Below are 17,352 nucleotides of genomic sequence, written 5' to 3'. Positions count from 1 at the left end.
AAAAAAAAATCCTCTCGAAACTAACTTAACAAACTACCGGGTATGTTGAAATTAAAACTGTAAAAGTTAGTAGAAGATACTGAACTCCTGTGGCATCCTGCGTGGTTTTTTTTGGTGTGTTGTCCCTTTAAGTTGTGGGCACACTGTCCCTTTAAGACGTCCACCCGGTAGTCAGACACATGCGCCTGAATATGAGCTGAACTTCAGTTATCCGCACCAAACAATAGCTGCGATTCTGTTTCGACCATTTACAGGTTTGGACATTTATTGGCGTTAGCGCGATGTTGCGCAATGCTGCAGGTGTTTAACCCGACTGTTACTGCGCAGGCGTGAGAATAAGGTGCAATAAATGCGAATCAATTCAAAGGTTGGCGTGCAGAAGCATGACTGTCAGTATCGCCGTGTCACAGCTGGGGCTGCAGACTGAGCATTGTTAAAGTCAAAAAGCAGGAAGAGACTGAATATTACAGGAAAACATGTCGAAACCGGACAGTACCAAGCGACAGCCCGTCACCGGGACTGGGCGCTTCATCAGCGGCGTAGTAGAAGGTGAGCAGACCCGGAATCAGGGGCCCAAACACCGCGGCTCCGCTAGATTACAGGTTCTTGAATGCTTCCAGCTGCCCGCTTTAAAATGCATCTGATTAATCAATCATGCATTGATCACTTTTGGTAAGATGACGCGTTTTGAAGTGTAAGTCGACCTTTGCTTGTTACAGGCTTTTATGGGCGGCCGTGGACTATGGAGCAAAGAACAGAGCTGTTTAAGAGGTATGTGGTCTTAGGCACCAAGCGAAGAATTGGAAATGATGAACACACTTCCTGAAAGTAATAACAGCAGCTGCTGATTTTGACATATGTAATATAGCTGTATTCATATTCATGTATTTATTTATTTTTTAAATATCCAAAACTAGTTGCGCTGAATCATTTGCATGAATGAAATGACATGCAGGTGATTTGCATTGCTTTTGTCACAGTTTCTCTTACACTGGCAATTTCGGTTGTTATTTTCTGTTATTACTAGAAGCTTTTATTGTGATCAGGATGCGCACCAACATTTAGAAATGTTGCACTGAGAATTTCTAACCTCTGGCATAATGTTTTGGTTTTGCAGGGAACAGAAGTGGGGTTTGAACACATACCTGTACGCCCCCAAGGATGATTACAAACACAGGATGTACTGGAGAGACTTGTACGCTGCTGAGGAGGCGGGTGAGTCTCACCATATCACATTCATAATTCAAAACCACAAAAATCTTTCTGGTCTTGGAAGCAGATGAAATTCAGTTGCACCTGTCTTTAATTTTAAAAGTAACACTGACTAATTCCCTGATCTATTAGCAGAGTAGTTGTGCCTCCATGCATAGTCCGCTACCTTAACAAATGCTCATTTAAATAAAAAATCTGTACTATATTTCCTCCTCAGACAACTTACTAATTTGCAACGTCCAGTTAACTGCAATGGAACTGAAACCCTGTGTTTAAATTTACGTGTGCATATCTGAGTCCTCATTCAATAGTCGTGCAAAACTGGTTATAAATTGAGCCCCAAACAATAAAAGTAAATTAAAACACATAAAATAATAAAAGTTTGGTCATTTTGCAGTTGTCAGCTCTTCCGAACTCATCCCCTTACGACTCATTGTTATCTCCTCAGACGTGTTTAAAGTGTCTTTGGGTCGACTGTCTGGATGTTATCAAAAACATTACAATCTGAAGTGCAGTGAAGACGATTTGATGTTTAACCTTTTTCAAACTATCATGTTTTTGATGACCCCTCATCAAGTCAGTGGACTTCAGACCCACCTGTATATGCTTGTAAAGTTTCCCCGCAGACACAAAAGCAGCTAAATCTAAGGTTAAACCATGTCACTTCAACTCTTTGTTTTAAATCTGTTCATTGATGGGAAGTAAAGGGATCATTAACAGAATTTGTGAACTGCATCATCAAATAGCATTTCTTCTTTGTCCCTTTTCTTTTCATAGAACAACTAACGAGCCTGATATCAGCAGCGAAACAGCACGACGTCGAGTTCGTCTATGCAATCTCACCCGGTCTGGACATTACTTTCTCCAACCCTAAAGAAGTAGCTGCCCTGAAGAGGAAACTAGATCAGGTAGGACTTTGGAAGCAGAGGTGATGGGTGCAGCAGGAAAAAATATAATATAATTTACAATTGGTTGTATCTCACTTTGTGGCTCTCCGAGGGTTTGGACAGCGCATCGCTTAGCAGTAAAATGGATGCATTTAAAGTGGGGTAGTAAAATTATACAGAGGCTGGTGTAATTCTAGGTGGAATAGCCTTTTTTATGTCTTTGGCTGTAAGCAAAGCGATGCTAACTTTCACTTGACCCTGTTCACTGACAGAAATTGCATTTGTTCCTTAGGTCAAGGAGTTTGGCTGCAGGTCTTTCTCTTTGCTCTTTGACGACATCGAGACTGAGATGTGTCCAGCTGACAAGCAGGCTTTCAGCTCCTTCGCCCACGCTCAAGTGGCCATCACTAACGAGGTGTACATGCACTTAGGAGAGCCCGAAGTCTTCCTCTTCTGTCCTACAGGTCAGACAGCAAAACAGTCCAGTCCAGTTACAGTAAGGTTAAACAGGGAGCATTGTGGTAGAAAATAATACACATTATTCTAACAGTTTCTTAATGATTCACTCTTTATCTTCAGATTACTGTGCTGTCTTCTGTACGCCCAGTGTAACCCAGTCCTCGTACCTGAACACTGTGGGAGAGAAGCTCCTGCCTGGCATTGATGTACTGTGGACTGGTAAGATTACACTCAGCCGGAGCCTGAACCTGTTTCCATGATCTTGAATTTCCCCAAGGTTAATTATTCATTTGTTTATACTTTTTTTTTTTTTTTCATTTATTTAGGTCCAAAAGTAGTATCCCACAAAATCTCAGTTGAATCCATAGAGGAGGTATCCTCAGTCCTGAAGAGGGCACCAGTCATCTGGGACAACGTTCATGCCAATGATTATGATCCCCAAAGGCTTTTCCTTGGACCCTATAAGGTTATTTTTTCTCTTCTTTATTTTAACAGTGTTAGATTGTGTGTATGTACCAGTATGACTCCGGTGTCTATATATTATTGTTTTTTCAAAAAGGATAGACCCACTGATCTCATCCCAAAACTGAAAGGAGTGCTCACAAATCCCAATTGTGAGTTTTACCCAAACTTCGTGGCCGTTCACACTCTGGCGACATGGTGTAAAGCACCTGCCGAAGGAGCACCGAGGGATGTGGAGATGGGTGAGTTTCTGTTAGTCATGATTTAACAAATGCATTTTTTTTTCTTTTGTAGAAGGTAAAACATTACAGGACTACCCTCAAGTGCATTCGGCGCCTGTGTAGAAAGTAATTTGCAATCATGATATAGTGAACCCAACCTGCTCCTGATGCTGTCAGGAGTGCTCAAAGCCAACAGTCTGGCCTTTCTCCTCTGGCATCAACAAGGTTTTTTTCTTTTCCTTTTTTCCACAAAGAGTACTTCAGCCTGCCTGACACCAACAACCACGCCATGACAGTCAGACGTCATATTTAAAAATAAAAACATGCACTTTTTGGAATATTTTGAATAGTATTTTTTGCTTCATAAGGCCCACAATGCCTGAATCACTGTTGTCTGTGGAAGCAACATCAACATCTATTTATGGTGCAGATTTATTTTTCCAGTTTTGACAGGAAATGCTGTCAGTGTTGTCGTTGTGTTTGCTGAAATCCACTCCATGCTGTCTGTGAGGTCACGGAGCTTAAACATTGTCTCGCTTTGTCTGACCTTCACCTCCAGGTGATGAAGAGCAGGATCCTTGCTACAGCCCACAGAAAGCCCTAAATCTGGCCCTCACTGACTGGCTGGAGGAGTTCATGAGCACAGATCAACCAGGAGGTAGAGTCTTATTAAGAATGGTTTAATGATATTAAAAGACATGAACGGGTGGTTGTCACTTTAATACACGGTATGTCTGTGCTTCCAGGTCCTTGTCATCCTCGCCTGAAGAAAGAGTCATCAGAAGAGGAGCCCATGCAGACTGACATGTGTGAGAGCCCCTACATTCCTGGTCCCGGGGAGAACCCATTGTACACAGCTGAGCCTCTGACCCTGGATGACCTGAAGCTGCTGTCAGACCTCTTCTATCTGCCCTACGAACACGGTACCACAGCCAGGACCATGCTGCAGGAGCTGGACTGGCTCAAAAACCAAAGTCAGGCAGCAGCTGCAGAGACAGACAAGGTAGTATTTATATTTATATACAAACGCAGATCATTTTTCTACATGTTGTCCTCCTACAGCAGTTTTATGTTTTTTCAGACAGCAGAGTGGTGCTCAAGAGCCCAGCAGTTCGATAACATGTGTGAGGCAGTGGTGCAGATGTTCAACCGCCTGTCAAATGCCCCGAACCGCAGCATCCTGTACGATCTGTACAACTACATCTGTGACATCAAGAGTGGGGTCGGCCTGGCTCGAGCCTACGTGAAAACACTAGGTGAGAAAACTAATATATTCCACTCATATTGCAAACAAACACTGAAAGACTGCTCTATAGATGAAGACGTTGCGGACCCCTTAGTAGCAAAATATCCATATCACAATACGGACAAAATAACACTTGATAAACAACAATAAACTCAAATTTACATCTATATAAACAGATATTTCTTGAATTCTTTGAAGAATTCTGAAACTAAGAAATGCTGGAGCATCTCATTCAGTTTGTGTGATTTTCTGCTCCCACTGTTACCTGTAATAAGAGATGAGCTTGTAAGCATTTTTTTTTCCAAACAAAAACTGCAGCAGCCATGAAAATCAGCAGGGAACTGCATTTAGATTATCAGCTCGATGATTAATCCTTCCATCCTTTTAAAAGAAGTGATTATGCTTTGGTTAAATGAGGCGTGAAAGTGTGAACTGAAGCTGCTTACTGTAGCTTTTAATATTTTGTTGTGTGTTGCCTTCCACAGGAGGCCACAGCCAACCCTCAGCCCAGTTATTGAACGATGATCCTGAACCTTGGGGCTTCAGAGGAGGCCTGTCTGGAGAATTCCAGGTAAACTAAGCAGTGCAGTGAGTTTTTATATAAAATCACAGCAGTGATAATAGTCAGTAACAAGGCAAGGTCTCCAGCTGATGTTTTGTGCTCCATATTTTATTTTTGCACTCCACTAGAGTAGCTTTGCATTATTCACAGTTCAAAATAATGCATCTTTATCTTATACTGAGCCTTGGTGCAGCTCCTTGGTTCTTCTACTGTCTCAAACAAGCTGCTTTATATCCTCTCCCTTCAAGCCAGCTTTCATTTGATTGGCTGCCCTTCATAAAGGTGGGGGGGGCCTCCAGTGCTGTGTGCCTTGACATCATCAAGGTCCAAGAGTTTAAAAAAAAAAAAAAAAAAAAATGTCCGTGAAAACAAAACCAATCTGATGTCTGAGCTTCTGGCTACAGTGATTATGTGCACAAACGTTTATTTTATTGTTTTCATGTTTAACGTTACCATCCATCTGTAGTGCATACTATATAAGCACCACCTTGTGATGCTAGATCCACCTGATTTTTAAACTTTGGGTTTCTGGTGTCTGTTTTCTTCCGCACCAACAGAGGATGCTGCCAGGACATGGAAACAGAGACCTGTTCAGACATCCTCCCATGACAGCAGTTTACTGCATACGACCCTACTGCCCTGAGGACAAGGTGAAGCTGCTGATCATCAGTGGTTTAGTTTTCTCTCGATTAAAATTCAGGAGTGATGTTATGGAGTATTTCTTTTTCTTTCTAGCCAGAGGTAGAGAGGATTTTCAGGGAGATGCAGAGAGCAGGACAAGGCAACTCTGCTCTGATGGCTCAGTCTCCACTTATCAGTGACGGGTAAGAGTTAGCTACTCTGTTAGTGATGTGACCTCACTAACCACTTTCCTCATGTTGATTTTTGGAAACTGTGGTCCTCGTTATTAAAAGTCCACGTGATTCACAAGTTGCACAAGCAGGAAGCATGCATCACTCCTCGAGTTCTCAGGAAAAACCGCCCCTCACTTTGAACGTCTATTTTCAAAACACCAAGATAGTAACAAGTGATGTCACGATGGCTACAGCAATCTTTTATATACAGCAGGTATATTGTTAAAACGCACTTTAAATTACTTGGGTTGATAAACCTTTTTTCTTCTGTGAATGTAATCTTCCTCTTTATCTTATTTTTTTCCCCCTGGGGCATTGCAGCCTGTCAGCAGGTGAAATCTCTCCTTCCCCTCTCTGTGGTCTTATCCTGGAGGATGACCTCGGGCTGTGTGGTTATGCACTGGCCCTCACTGATGCCAAACCAGCTGCAGCCAAGATCCAGGTGATTCAAAGCAAGATGTGAAAATTTTTCTAGAATGCAGTATAACCATAAATGCTGTCACTTGACTGTATTCTATTTCCAAACTCCAGAGGGCAGTAAGTGGTTCAGTGTTTGAAGAGTTCCCCTCAGTGATTGCTCTGGAAATGCTCCCTCGGGTCACTGATCCTTCTCCAGCCAAGCGCATGATTGGTCAGCTGTTGTCCTCCATCAGGAGCAGTGGTAGGTCGAGATTTCACACTGTGAACTTGATCATTCTGGATGAAGCTCATCTAACTGCACATGTTGAGGTTTATGAGGCAGAAAATTAACCACATGGGGGAGCTGTTCCATTTAGAGCAATATCATTCTATATCTATAGATGTTTATAATATAAGCTGCTTTGCTGTTTAAGGGCCCAGTTATGGTCTTTTCCAACTCCACGTGTTTGTTCTTGGGTTCCAGTAGAGTGGCTTTGCATGAATCACAGTTCATAATAATCTTATGCTGTGTATAGGTTCATCCTGTATGAAATAAGACATTTAGCTCCTCTTGTCTTTAAAGCTACCCTCAATTTAAGGCAGCTTTCTTCTGATTGGCTGCCCCACTCAGAAAGAAAGTTTAAGCAGGAGATAGGTGGGGCTTTGATGACCATACTAGGGATGCATGCAGTCACCAACATAAAGAGAAACTGTAGGAAACTGAGTGTTTTGAGCAGGTTGAAGCCCACGCTGTTAGCTCACAGGGGTTACTTTTACACATGCTGACCTTATGATTTGAAATGCTTTCTAAGATTGTGTGTATCCACCATTCTAACAGTATATGTATGAAAGAAAGTAAGGAAAAGCATAATGGTCTCCTTTTAACACCCCCATATATACCTAATTATAAAGTTAGTCTCAGAATATTTGCATCTGTGAAATACTTCACATAAAGCCTTTACTGCTTCTTTTATTACAAAACTCCAAAGTTACCATTGTTGTCTTCCTTTTAGGGTCCAGAGGAGCCTTTTGTGAGTTGAGGCAGAGCAATCGGAGGATGCTCGACTTTTATTCCAAACTGGGCTCCTTCAAACTCGTACAGATGGACGGGCTACCGCAAGACATCCTTGTAATGGCAACAAGCCTGTGAAAAAAAAAAACTGCTCACGAGTACTTTCCTCAGGTTTGAAGTGAGGAGATAAACATCTGCTATGTGACTAATCGCTAACTTTGGAGCACGTTAAACTGATTCAAAATGTTTTCACGTTAGGCAGTTAGTCGGTGTGATCCTGCACCCATTGCCAAGTCTTTGAAAGGCCTGATTAAACCTGAATACTAACTAATGTATAGTGAAAAGTGTAATGCATTACTATTGATTTTGTAGACATGAAACTGTATAGGTATTTTTAGATGAATTTGTTGATTTAATCAAGTTAAATAAATGCCACGAAATACCACAGCAAATGCAACATTAAGATTTTGGTTTCTTGTTTAAATCACGATTCACACGCGAACATTTAAAGGAGAAGAAATTTTAATATCTTTTCAGGGGATACAGGGAATATATTAATGATTAATTATGGTTACATTAAACAGCTGGTGATTCTCATGTTCTCTGGCTTGAGAAGCTTATCATAATTACTCAACACATGTGAGGCAACATTTAAGTTGAGGGGTGTAATAGGAAGCAAGTTTGGTTTAGCGGCTTTCTTTGCATAAGCTGGTTTGACAAAACCTTCTGTGACAATTAACAGGTGTGTGTGAGAGAGAGAGCTCAGACAAGTTTACACACAGAACATGTGGACAGTACCCCTCTGATCTGAAAACCTTTATTTTCAATGGTTTGGGCAGCAGTAAGCAAAGCACATGTGGAGTGCAAGATCTCTTGCTGGCACCATGGTCAAAGTTTTAAAAAAAAGAAGAAAAAAAAAAAAGACGTAGAGCCTGACCACCAACCAGCCAAAAGAAACCAAGAATCCATTGGTTGTGTTCTGATTGGCTAACAGAAAATCAAAGAAGAGGTTATAGTGTGTGTGTACAGAACTGTACACCTGTTTGTAACTAGACCACATAATTAAAGGCCTTATACATTTCAATCCAAACAATCAATAAGTCTACAGGTTTACTAAAGCTAAAGCGGTAACAATGATACGAAGCAAAGAAATCAGAGTGACATCCTGCTGGAAGATCTGAAAACTGTGTGAAAGCAGCCCTAGGCCTTTTGCTTCAGGCTCTGTGCTCACTCCCATGAAAGGGGGGCATTTGATGTCCTTTGACTCTCTTCTGCACAACATAAACAGATGGAGTGCCAATCAGCAGAAATGTGTCATGAAGTGATATGAAGAACATAAAAAATATTAGGCCATTTTTCCATGCAGTGCAAACTTCATGCTGGGGTTTATTTCTAATATGACAGCTGCGTATTACAGCTTTTAAACTGGATCCATTTAAACATTCAAACTGCATTTGAGTCTGAGAATTCCTCATAATAAAGACGATATGGGTCACTCAGTCTTTGGACCGAATTAAAGTGAATATTAGATTTTCAATAATTACAGACTAATCAATTCTCTGATTGGTCTTCTATCAGGATGTCATACTGACAGTGTAAACTAGACTTAGTAACAAAGTAAGACCAAAGAAAAACACCTATTTATGCATTTTCTGCATCACTAAGTTGACACAGTTTGTGCCACAGTAACTTTACTGCACTGTTGTTCAGTAGTACCTGAACAGGTTCTATATAAAAATGTATCCCCTCAGATGGGAACGTGTCACTCATGTCATGAGAGAACAAGTGAGTAAAGCATGCTGGTCTGTAAAACCCAGATTACATTCAGCATAATGATCTCAAACGAAAGTAAAAGAGAAGTCACCTTTGTGGCACTGAAAACTTTGACTCCAAACTCAACATATCTCACTACCTGCTTAATTTTGCTGCATAGTACACCCCTCTAGACTTACGTAGCATAACTTATCATTTACAGAACAGCTGAAATAAAACAAGTGAACATGTTTGGGCCTGTTCCGTTTCTATTATGACAAAACCTCAGTGTATCCAAAAGGATAAATAAAATCCAAAGCAACAAGTGACCTTAAATATTTCAAGTAATGTAAGAACATTAACTTTTTTTTTTTTTAAATGCTCCTTCGTCTCATTTCCCTGAGTGTCTGACCAGCAGAGTTCGGCTGCAGGAAAAGAGATCTACATCTTATCTGGTGTTTAACAGACTCAGTAGTGTCAAACCAGGAAGTTTAGACGGCAATGTAGCAGTGCTTAAATTTAGTAGTAATGCCTTTAAAACATTTGTTTTTTGGCTGCATCAGTCAGCCAGTCTGTGGTTGGCGACACACAGCTATGCTTCAGGGTTTCCCTTTTAACTTTTCTTGTGTCTCTCAATAATCGTAGTTATATAATCTCTGAATCTGGTCACATCATATTGCACAGGCACGTTGCATATTCAGCACTGCCTCTTTCAAATAAACTCTAGCCCTTCATATTTTACATCTCCTATCTTTGTCTCAGGCAGCAGCACCTGGCCGTCTAGTGTAAACGCTATGATGTAGGTGGCAATCTTGCCTGCATCCTCCTCTGATTTTAGGGCTAGGATGATTTGATCATCTGTGTCTGGGACAAATTTAAAAGAGGAGAAGCCACGTGTGAGGTTGAGCGGTCCGACGCGCTGCACGCTGACGGAGCGGAAGTCTGCAGGGCAGGACAAGAGGAGGTTGGTGGCACGCCGCTCATCTGCCGTCTCTTCATAACGCTCGTGACTGGCACGGCGAGGGAGGAAGAACCACCGCTGGAGACGCTCACTCCAAGCTGCTGATTCGTGGATAAGGTAGCCTAGAGAGCAAGGAAAGGTAACGGAAATTAATGCAAGGAGTTGGAGGTAATTTCCACGTTTCACAATGTTTTGTCCTTTCCCAAATATTTTGGTTTCAATAATTTTTTTAGTTCTTTGTTTTGTGCCTGAATTTGGCTTTTATACATTATCAAGCTTCCCATTAAGCCCAGTTATACCAGAATTCAAACACAATTTATGCTTAAAGTCTTTAGTCTCTATAAACCAATGTATAGCAGTAGCTGTGGGCAAGAGGCAGGATTATTGGCACGACAAGGATTCAGTTTTTTGGTTTCTATTTTAAATCACATGTGAGAGCCATGTGGAATGCAAAAGGGGAATGAAATGAAACCCACTCACAATTGTCTGAAGACAACTTAGCTTTGTATAATTTTTTTCCCCCTCCAGTTAACAATGACATTCCCACAGAACAGGAAGTCTTAGCTCGCATATCTAGTTGACTACATCAGAAGACAAACAAAGTGTTGGGAGGACAAAAGTGCAACTTTCTCTGATGTTTAGCCAGTTCGTGAGAGAGAAGTAGTTGACCTCTTACTTAACAAGTGCTGACTGTTACCCGTGTGTTATTGTTCTGTTAAATAACCCATAAACCAAATGTTTTTGGATGCACAGAAGGTAAAAAGAGCCAAAAGTTGGATTAAGCTGGGTTTTTTGGTAACGTACAACTTTGTGGACTGCTGTTGTCATCATAGCAGCCATGCTGGCTCATGAGAGGATTACAAAACATTTCCTGTCTCCGTCTGCATTTCGCTACACTAACAGGGAAAACTGGGCCAGCTTGATTTTGGTCTGACTGTAGTTTCAGAAGAAAACTGCAAATACTAGTCCTAAAAAAAGATATGAAATCTGTACTTAACAAAAACAAACAAACAAACAAAAAACCTCAAAGCAGTAAATCAGCGACTTTTGTTTTAATTAAATAGGCAAATATAACATAAGCATTTAGCAAAATTTATAGGTTATAAGTTGGTCTTCAAGAAGTTTAATAATAAATAGAAATAAAGCCTGATTACTAATTCAGACTGTACTGAAAAACAAAACAAAACAAAACAAAAAAAAAACCAAAAACACACCCAACAGTACCTGGTGGTTTGATCCCCGCTGCACTCCGTAGGGCGTTGTAGTGCGGCACCCAGTTTTGATGCTCCACCTCCCCACTGACGCCAACAACTTTTACCCACTCGGGATTGTTGTTGATGACGTCCCCAGAAGTCGTCGTCCATTCCTTCCCCAGGCCTCCAACAAACAGGTGCTCATCCTTTACTGCAAGCCACTCTGCCTTGAAACCTGCACAAGCAAACAAAAGACACACGAGTGAGACATTTTTGGTTGTTTATTTTCAAATGAACAAAGAAAAACTGTTTTGACAGCGCCGGTGTTTGACTAACCAAGTGGACTACCATGCAGTGGTTTCGTTTTATCATATTTAATTTATTGCCTAATAGTGGATTTACATGAGCAGTGGTACGCTGAATTATTGCTAAATAAATGGACCGTTAACATCCAATGGAGAGTGCATCACAAGTCTCATTACAGCAGTCTCTCTATTGCATTATAAACTGGTTTGAATAGTCTCAACAGGGTGACTGTTCCCTGAAATGATCCCTGAAGTTTTGGAGTCCGTGTTGTGTTTTTAATTTACCAACTTAATTGGCCATCTTTAGTCCACCTTAGCATATCCACAGCTGCTGTTATCTGTCTTTATTTCATTAAGAACCATATTGTGTTGTTTAAGACCAGCATATTGTTCAGATTGTTTTCCTTCTCTGGACACAAAGATCCCTATAAACCCAGTAATACATTATATTTGAAAGCGCTGCATTCTGGCACGTTTCAGAAGTCTCCCTGCAGGGACACTTCCTGGTGTATTTTTTCAACACCAGGTTTATCTTTCAGAGAAGCCAGATCAAGTTTCACAGAGCAGGTGCAGAACATGGCAGAAAGATAAAAAAACAAAAAACAAAACAGAGAATAAACTATTTGCTTCTGAAATGCTCCCAGTGTGAAGCTGTGTGAAGAGCACTGTGGAGTTTGTGAGTTGAGACTTCAGGAGTTTTGAAAAGGACTCACCTTTGGAGACTGAGCCATCACCATCAGGTAATATAACCCAAGGAACTGCCTGGTTGCCCTCAATCCTGTACACCACACCTGTACGGTCGTCCACAGTATACAGGTGACCATTGAATGCTACCAGCTCAGATAGCTCCATACCTGCAGAGGAGTTAACGCATGTAAGCACAAAAACAATATTTAGATGCAACTATAAATCTGAGTTCCTTCACTGAGTTCACGTACCTCGTCCTTTCTCAGCCAGATGACTCTCCAGGGTGACCGTCTCCGCATCCCATTCCACTTCCAGTCTGTCGCCGGAGGCTGAAAGAGTCAGGTGACCTCTTTTCATGTAGCTGAACCACGTCTGATCCTTTGAGCTCTGTGACGCTTTGTCCAAGTCTGCAATCACTCCTATGCGGTAACGGGTGCCGTGCAGCGTCTTCTCAGGTGGACTCAAAGGATATGTGTGATTGTACGGTTTTTCCCTCCTCTGCTGGCGGCCGGGTTTTCGTGCAATTTGTCTATTGGTGTCCCTGAATAAGTCATCTTCACCCTCATCGAGCATTTGAAAGCTGTGAACCCTGTTCCGGTAGTAACCTTTGGTTGGACGCTCCCAGTCCTCTACAGTCCGGTGCAAATATAACATGAGCACTAAAGCGAACAGGGTCGCCACGGCAATCGCTCGCCATTTTGGGTGGAAGCGCGTGTCTGAGGTAGCAGCTTGAGTCATGGATGCTAAGGCCAAAGGGAGGCCTCGCGCAGCCATGCCAAAGGAGGTCATTGAAGTATCCTTTTCATCCTTACTGTCTGTGGTCTGGGGGTGATTATGGCCTGGAAATGAACACAAAGAGGATTATCAGCAGAGGGGCATGATGGAGGATACATTAAAAAATGAAATATAAAAAGTCAAAATCTGACAAAGAACAAAGTGCTTGGAAAAGAAAACGGTTCCTACATGAAACTGCTCAAACCAAGCTTTACTGAATATTTGTGTAACTGCGTTTTGATGTTCAAAACAGAAGCTGATGATGATGAGCTTTCCCTTTCTAATAATGGAAACAATAAACAAATGATATCGACACATATCACGTCAAACATTTCATGTGCATTATGAGATACTGTAAAAAAATGAAAGCTGATAATCAAATTTTCAACTTTCAATTTTGAGTAGAAAAATGACTAAAACTTGAAATATATAGAAAGAATGAACAAAGGGCAGAGGATGACCAGAAGGAAAACTGGGCTCTTGTTCCTATTGTTCTGTATTCACAGCAGGTCTTTGTTGTGCTGTTCAGGCAGAAAACCGAGGAGGTAGCTGACCCATCCTACTTCCTCTGAATGGAGGGGGTGCCAGTTACCAGATCTTTGCTCCGTTTATTTCATCAGTTTATTTAAAAATGAAAGCACTGGTAAATATTATTGGTGCATATGAGCTATGTGACAACAATTTTTAACCATGTGGAGCTGCCATCCCTGGTTAGACATTTAACACTTTAAACAATCAGTTTAATAGTAACATAAAACAGAGGCAACATAAAACAACAGGGCAGATTTATCAGACTATATACAGGAAGCCTTTGTGCAATTTAACTCCCCCCCCCAAAATGTGAACCTCATGTTTCTTTTGTTACTCTCAACCAGAACAGGAACAGGACAGGACAGGAGGGTGCAGAATAAAGGGACTTGCAGGCTATAAGTTAACGTTTTGTATGCAAATACGATTCAGCAACATATATCACATCAGGAGATGTGCTAGGATCTGGGTGGCGGTACAGGATGTACTACACTAAGCAATTAAGCAATGTCCCTCTGTGGTTTCAGAGAAAAGCTCATCAGATTACAAGAAAAATGCAATGTCATCCAGTTACAAGCAAGGCTGGGATGCTCAGTTCCTGATAACACAATTTTTTAGTTACTCTGTGACACAAAATTATCCTGGTAAACATGTTTTTATGATGCGTAGAGGTGTGGTTGTATCAGTTTGTCATCTTCTGCTGGTAGTACATTAAGTGAATGAATGTATTAAAGCTTGACACCAAGACAAAAGTTAAACAGCATGCTCAATAAACGTTGAGTTCAACAGTAGTGACTGTTTTAACAAACCACAGTCTACTCAGTTAAAAATGGGTACTTGCGCGTTTCACAAATAGTGAGTAAGTTGCCTGAAACACAAGAAGTGTGTTTGTTTTGTAAAAGCAAAGGGTGCCAAGGTGACCCTCGATAAACCGGCACAGTAAAAAAAGCTGCACCACTAAAACAGATTGAGCTCTTAATAAAGTATTGTAATAATGTGCCATTATCATAACTATAAAAAATATATTTAGCATACATCTTAAAAGATTACCTCACTTTATTTGCTATACAACAACTTGCAATCCCGCAGAACTTAATCCTAAACAGTGAACATTACTACAGCTATAAATTAAACACTAATAGCAGAATTAAATAAAACAAAATTATAGTCAAATTATATCAGCATCATTACAGCAGCATCAATAAAACTCTGTCTCTCTCTGTTAAAGAGCAACGACATTAAACAGGAAACAAGCCTATGCTTCGAAAGACTCGCATCTGAAAATTTGTGGAAAAAAGCAAACCAGAAAAGACTTGGCAACATCCTGTTTCGTGTTATTGCAATACTTCACATAATCTCCCACCACAGTTTTTCCAGAGAACTGCCTCTTGAACAGTTCTCTAGACAAGTTCAGACTTCCCGATTAACATGCTCTCCAAACCACATACACAAATACACACATGTCAAATTAGCAAGCACTTGGCTATGAAACAAACCCTTCATTGTTGCTACTGAATATACGGCCCGTAATTCACATCCCTGGAGAGCCAGACACAGCCTCACTGTACGCTGTATGAAGAGTTCAATTATTCACCCTTGCCTCGCCTCTTCACTCCTGAACACGCCACGACTGTCATGTTTGTTCTCCTTTGCACGCTTCCCATAATAAACTCCCTTCCCCCCTTCCGCCAGCCCTCGTTCAACATGAATATCTGATCTCGCAGAGTCTCCTCCTTTTCTCTCCTTTTCTCTCCTTGTCGGCTATCTCAAATTTCTCCCCCTTCCTGCAGAGCCAAGAAAGTTTCAATAATGAATTGAGGAGAACAAAGGAGCCCTGGTCAGCAATTACAGATGAGTAAGCTCAATGAACCTTTAGGTCATCCTGAAGCACTTTGAATCAGGACCAAGCTTTGCTTTCCAACAATATATTGGTTACATTTTTAACAAAACTAATGAACAACAGGGAACCAAGAAAGACAAATAAAGGTAGGCACAAAGGTTGGCAAACTCCATTTCTACTTTGATCTGTTTTTTTATTGTGTTCTGTAAAGGACGTTGTAACCATGTTTTATAAAGTGGCCGAATGACAAAGTTTATTTTCTTGACTTTTACTGCTTTTCAACGTCCAATAAACCCTGGTCATTTCTCAGCTGTGTTAACAAAGCTATCACCTAAGAAGTACACCCTGTTTTCAAGGTCAAGATAAAACCTTTCTGAGCAAATGAAGGAAAATATCATTTTTTCTCTAGTTACCAATCATCAACTTCTTCCGTATTTTATTTAAGGCTGAATAAACAAAGCTGAGCTTGGAACCATGAATGGTACGAAAGATGGGTGGAGTCAAAGTGTCATCACCCACTGGTTTGTGGTCATATTGTGAATTCCTGTTATACAATGTCTTCTGATTGACAAATCCTTAACCAGTGACGATATCCTGGGTAATCCTCCTTTCTGTTTCTCAAAATGACCATAATTATATAAAACAGACTTTGAGTTTTACTCAGTATGACCTGAAAGGAAAAGGGTTGGCTGAGGTCAGAGCATAGGGGCAGAGGGCCGTTTTCACCTGAGTTGCTTCCTGGTGCTCATTAGAAACAATGCAGTTCCATTTACCATAGGAAGGACCATAAAGTTACAACAGTCTGAGGACACACATCTCTGTTGTGATATCACTTAACAAGCAAAATGAGCTGCACAATTATTAATACCTATATTTTGTTTAATTTCTAAGTTTGATATATCACAAACTGGGCAGAGTAAAGGTTTGGCATCAATAATATATTGCATTGTATTTAATTGTGATTTCTACTTCTTAAACTGTTACACCGAACTACGTGTTTAATAACCATTTAATATTATATTATTATATATTTTAACTTTAAATGATTTGTATAAGATATAGATAATATAGCCTTTTTATTTGTAATGACCTTTATCGCAATCTACTTATTAGAGCTATTCAATCTATTCTGTTTAAGTTGTGTTCATTATTTAACATCTATAACAAATCTGAGAGTTTCACAACTTTGGGATAAATACAATATATCCTGTTTGTTTTATGGTCTTATATTACAGTTTTGTAAACCTCTGCGTTCACTTCTCTACTGTAAAGACTAGTTTAGCTGCTCTCCTTTCTGCTCATCATCTTAACAACTGGGACAGATCAGCACATCTCTCTAAGCTAGTAAATACGTGGGACACTGTTTAAACGTGTAAATAAGTACAAAATAAAAACGCCGAAGTCCCAGATAAAGTGAGGCATCTCTCACTAGTTGCCTGTTGAATAACCAACCCCCCACCCCCCGTCGCTTTGTGCCTACCTGCGTCCACACGGCCACGAAAGCAGAGATAAGGCGACCTGTAAAAAACCAAACAAATCACCCCCTGGCAGTTTGTAAACTTTCCCCGACTTTCTCACACAAGCACAGCCGTAGACTGGAGCCTCAAACTGTGAAAACCTAAAGGATTTAACGTATTTAAAGTAGCCACATAAGAGTTGGCTAAACACTTTATGAGAGTTAGAAACGCACCGGCTCCCGTTAGCCACGCAGCTAGCGTCGGCTAGCATCTTAACGTTACTACCAACATTTGTTCCTCGGATTTAAAATCAGTGAACTGCTTCAAGGGTTCAATAGGTCGAGTTCTTCGCTGAGACTCTGAGGACTCACCTGGTGTAGACAGTCTGTAAATCAGCCCGGCTGTCCATCTTTGTTGGGACGGTTCGGTTGGAAGTTTCTCGATGATTAGCTCCTCCTGTTCCGAGACTCCGGAGCAGCTAAACTGGGCGTCTGCACATCCAAATTATGACTCAGTAATCACCATGACTACTAACTTACTA

General features: G+C 40.9%; 2 protein-coding genes across 5 annotated transcripts; one reads left to right on the top strand and one right to left on the bottom strand.

The window, feature by feature from the left end:
- The first annotated feature begins 200 nt into the window (after positions 1–200).
- On the top strand, positions 201–7,777 carry ogal (O-GlcNAcase like). The gene is made up of 17 exons (XM_005735737.2): positions 201–549; positions 720–771; positions 1,118–1,215; positions 1,990–2,120; positions 2,392–2,563; positions 2,679–2,777; positions 2,885–3,024; positions 3,118–3,262; positions 3,801–3,899; positions 3,988–4,244; positions 4,323–4,497; positions 4,973–5,058; positions 5,607–5,699; positions 5,785–5,873; positions 6,225–6,345; positions 6,435–6,564; positions 7,316–7,777. The coding sequence occupies exons 1-17, from the start codon at positions 477–479 to the stop codon at positions 7,450–7,452; spliced, it is 2,097 nt and encodes a 698-aa protein (XP_005735794.1). The 5' UTR covers positions 201–476; the 3' UTR covers positions 7,453–7,777.
- A 41-nt stretch (positions 7,778–7,818) lies between these two features.
- Positions 7,819–17,334, bottom strand: cant1b (calcium activated nucleotidase 1b). 4 transcript variants are annotated; one of them, XM_005735735.1, is made up of 5 exons: positions 17,183–17,334; positions 12,464–13,051; positions 12,239–12,379; positions 11,252–11,455; positions 7,819–10,149 (listed from the first exon to the last, which is right to left on the bottom strand). In XM_005735735.1, the coding sequence occupies exons 2-5, from the start codon at positions 12,999–13,001 to the stop codon at positions 9,779–9,781; spliced, it is 1,254 nt and encodes a 417-aa protein (XP_005735792.1). In that variant the 5' UTR covers positions 13,002–13,051; positions 17,183–17,334; the 3' UTR covers positions 7,819–9,778. The 4 variants fall into 4 exon arrangements, with proteins under 4 accessions (XP_005735792.1, XP_005735789.1, XP_005735790.1 ...); XM_005735732.1 differs by lacking the exon at positions 17,183–17,334 and adding an exon at positions 15,109–15,240; XM_005735733.2 differs by lacking the exon at positions 17,183–17,334 and adding an exon at positions 15,115–15,240.
- Positions 17,335–17,352: the final 18 nt, after the last annotated feature.

The sequence above is a fragment of the Pundamilia nyererei genome, unplaced genomic scaffold (assembly GCF_000239375.1).
Source record: "Pundamilia nyererei isolate P.nyererei 1_Seehausen unplaced genomic scaffold, PunNye1.0 scaffold00065, whole genome shotgun sequence".
NCBI lineage: Eukaryota > Metazoa > Chordata > Actinopteri > Cichliformes > Cichlidae > Pundamilia > Pundamilia nyererei.
Note: the sequence above shows the minus strand (reverse complement) of the source record. Positions and strands in the feature narration are given on the sequence as shown.

Coding starts and splice junctions, on each gene's coding strand:
- cant1b (XM_005735732.1), bottom strand. CDS start 15,220: ATGTTGAACGAGGGCTGGCGGAAGGGGGGAAGGGAGTTTATTATGGGA. Junction 12,380..12,463: donor TCTGGCTGAGAAAGGACGAG/GTACGTGAACTC, acceptor ACTCCTCTGCAG/GTATGGAGCTATCTGAGCTG. Junction 10,150..11,251: donor AGCGGGGATCAAACCACCAG/GTACTGTTGGGT, acceptor CTTGCTCTCTAG/GCTACCTTATCCACGAATCA.
- ogal (XM_005735737.2), top strand. CDS start 477: ATGTCGAAACCGGACAGTACCAAGCGACAGCCCGTCACCGGGACTGGG. Junction 2,121..2,391: donor TGAAGAGGAAACTAGATCAG/GTAGGACTTTGG, acceptor TTTGTTCCTTAG/GTCAAGGAGTTTGGCTGCAG. Junction 3,900..3,987: donor GAGCACAGATCAACCAGGAG/GTAGAGTCTTAT, acceptor CTGTGCTTCCAG/GTCCTTGTCATCCTCGCCTG.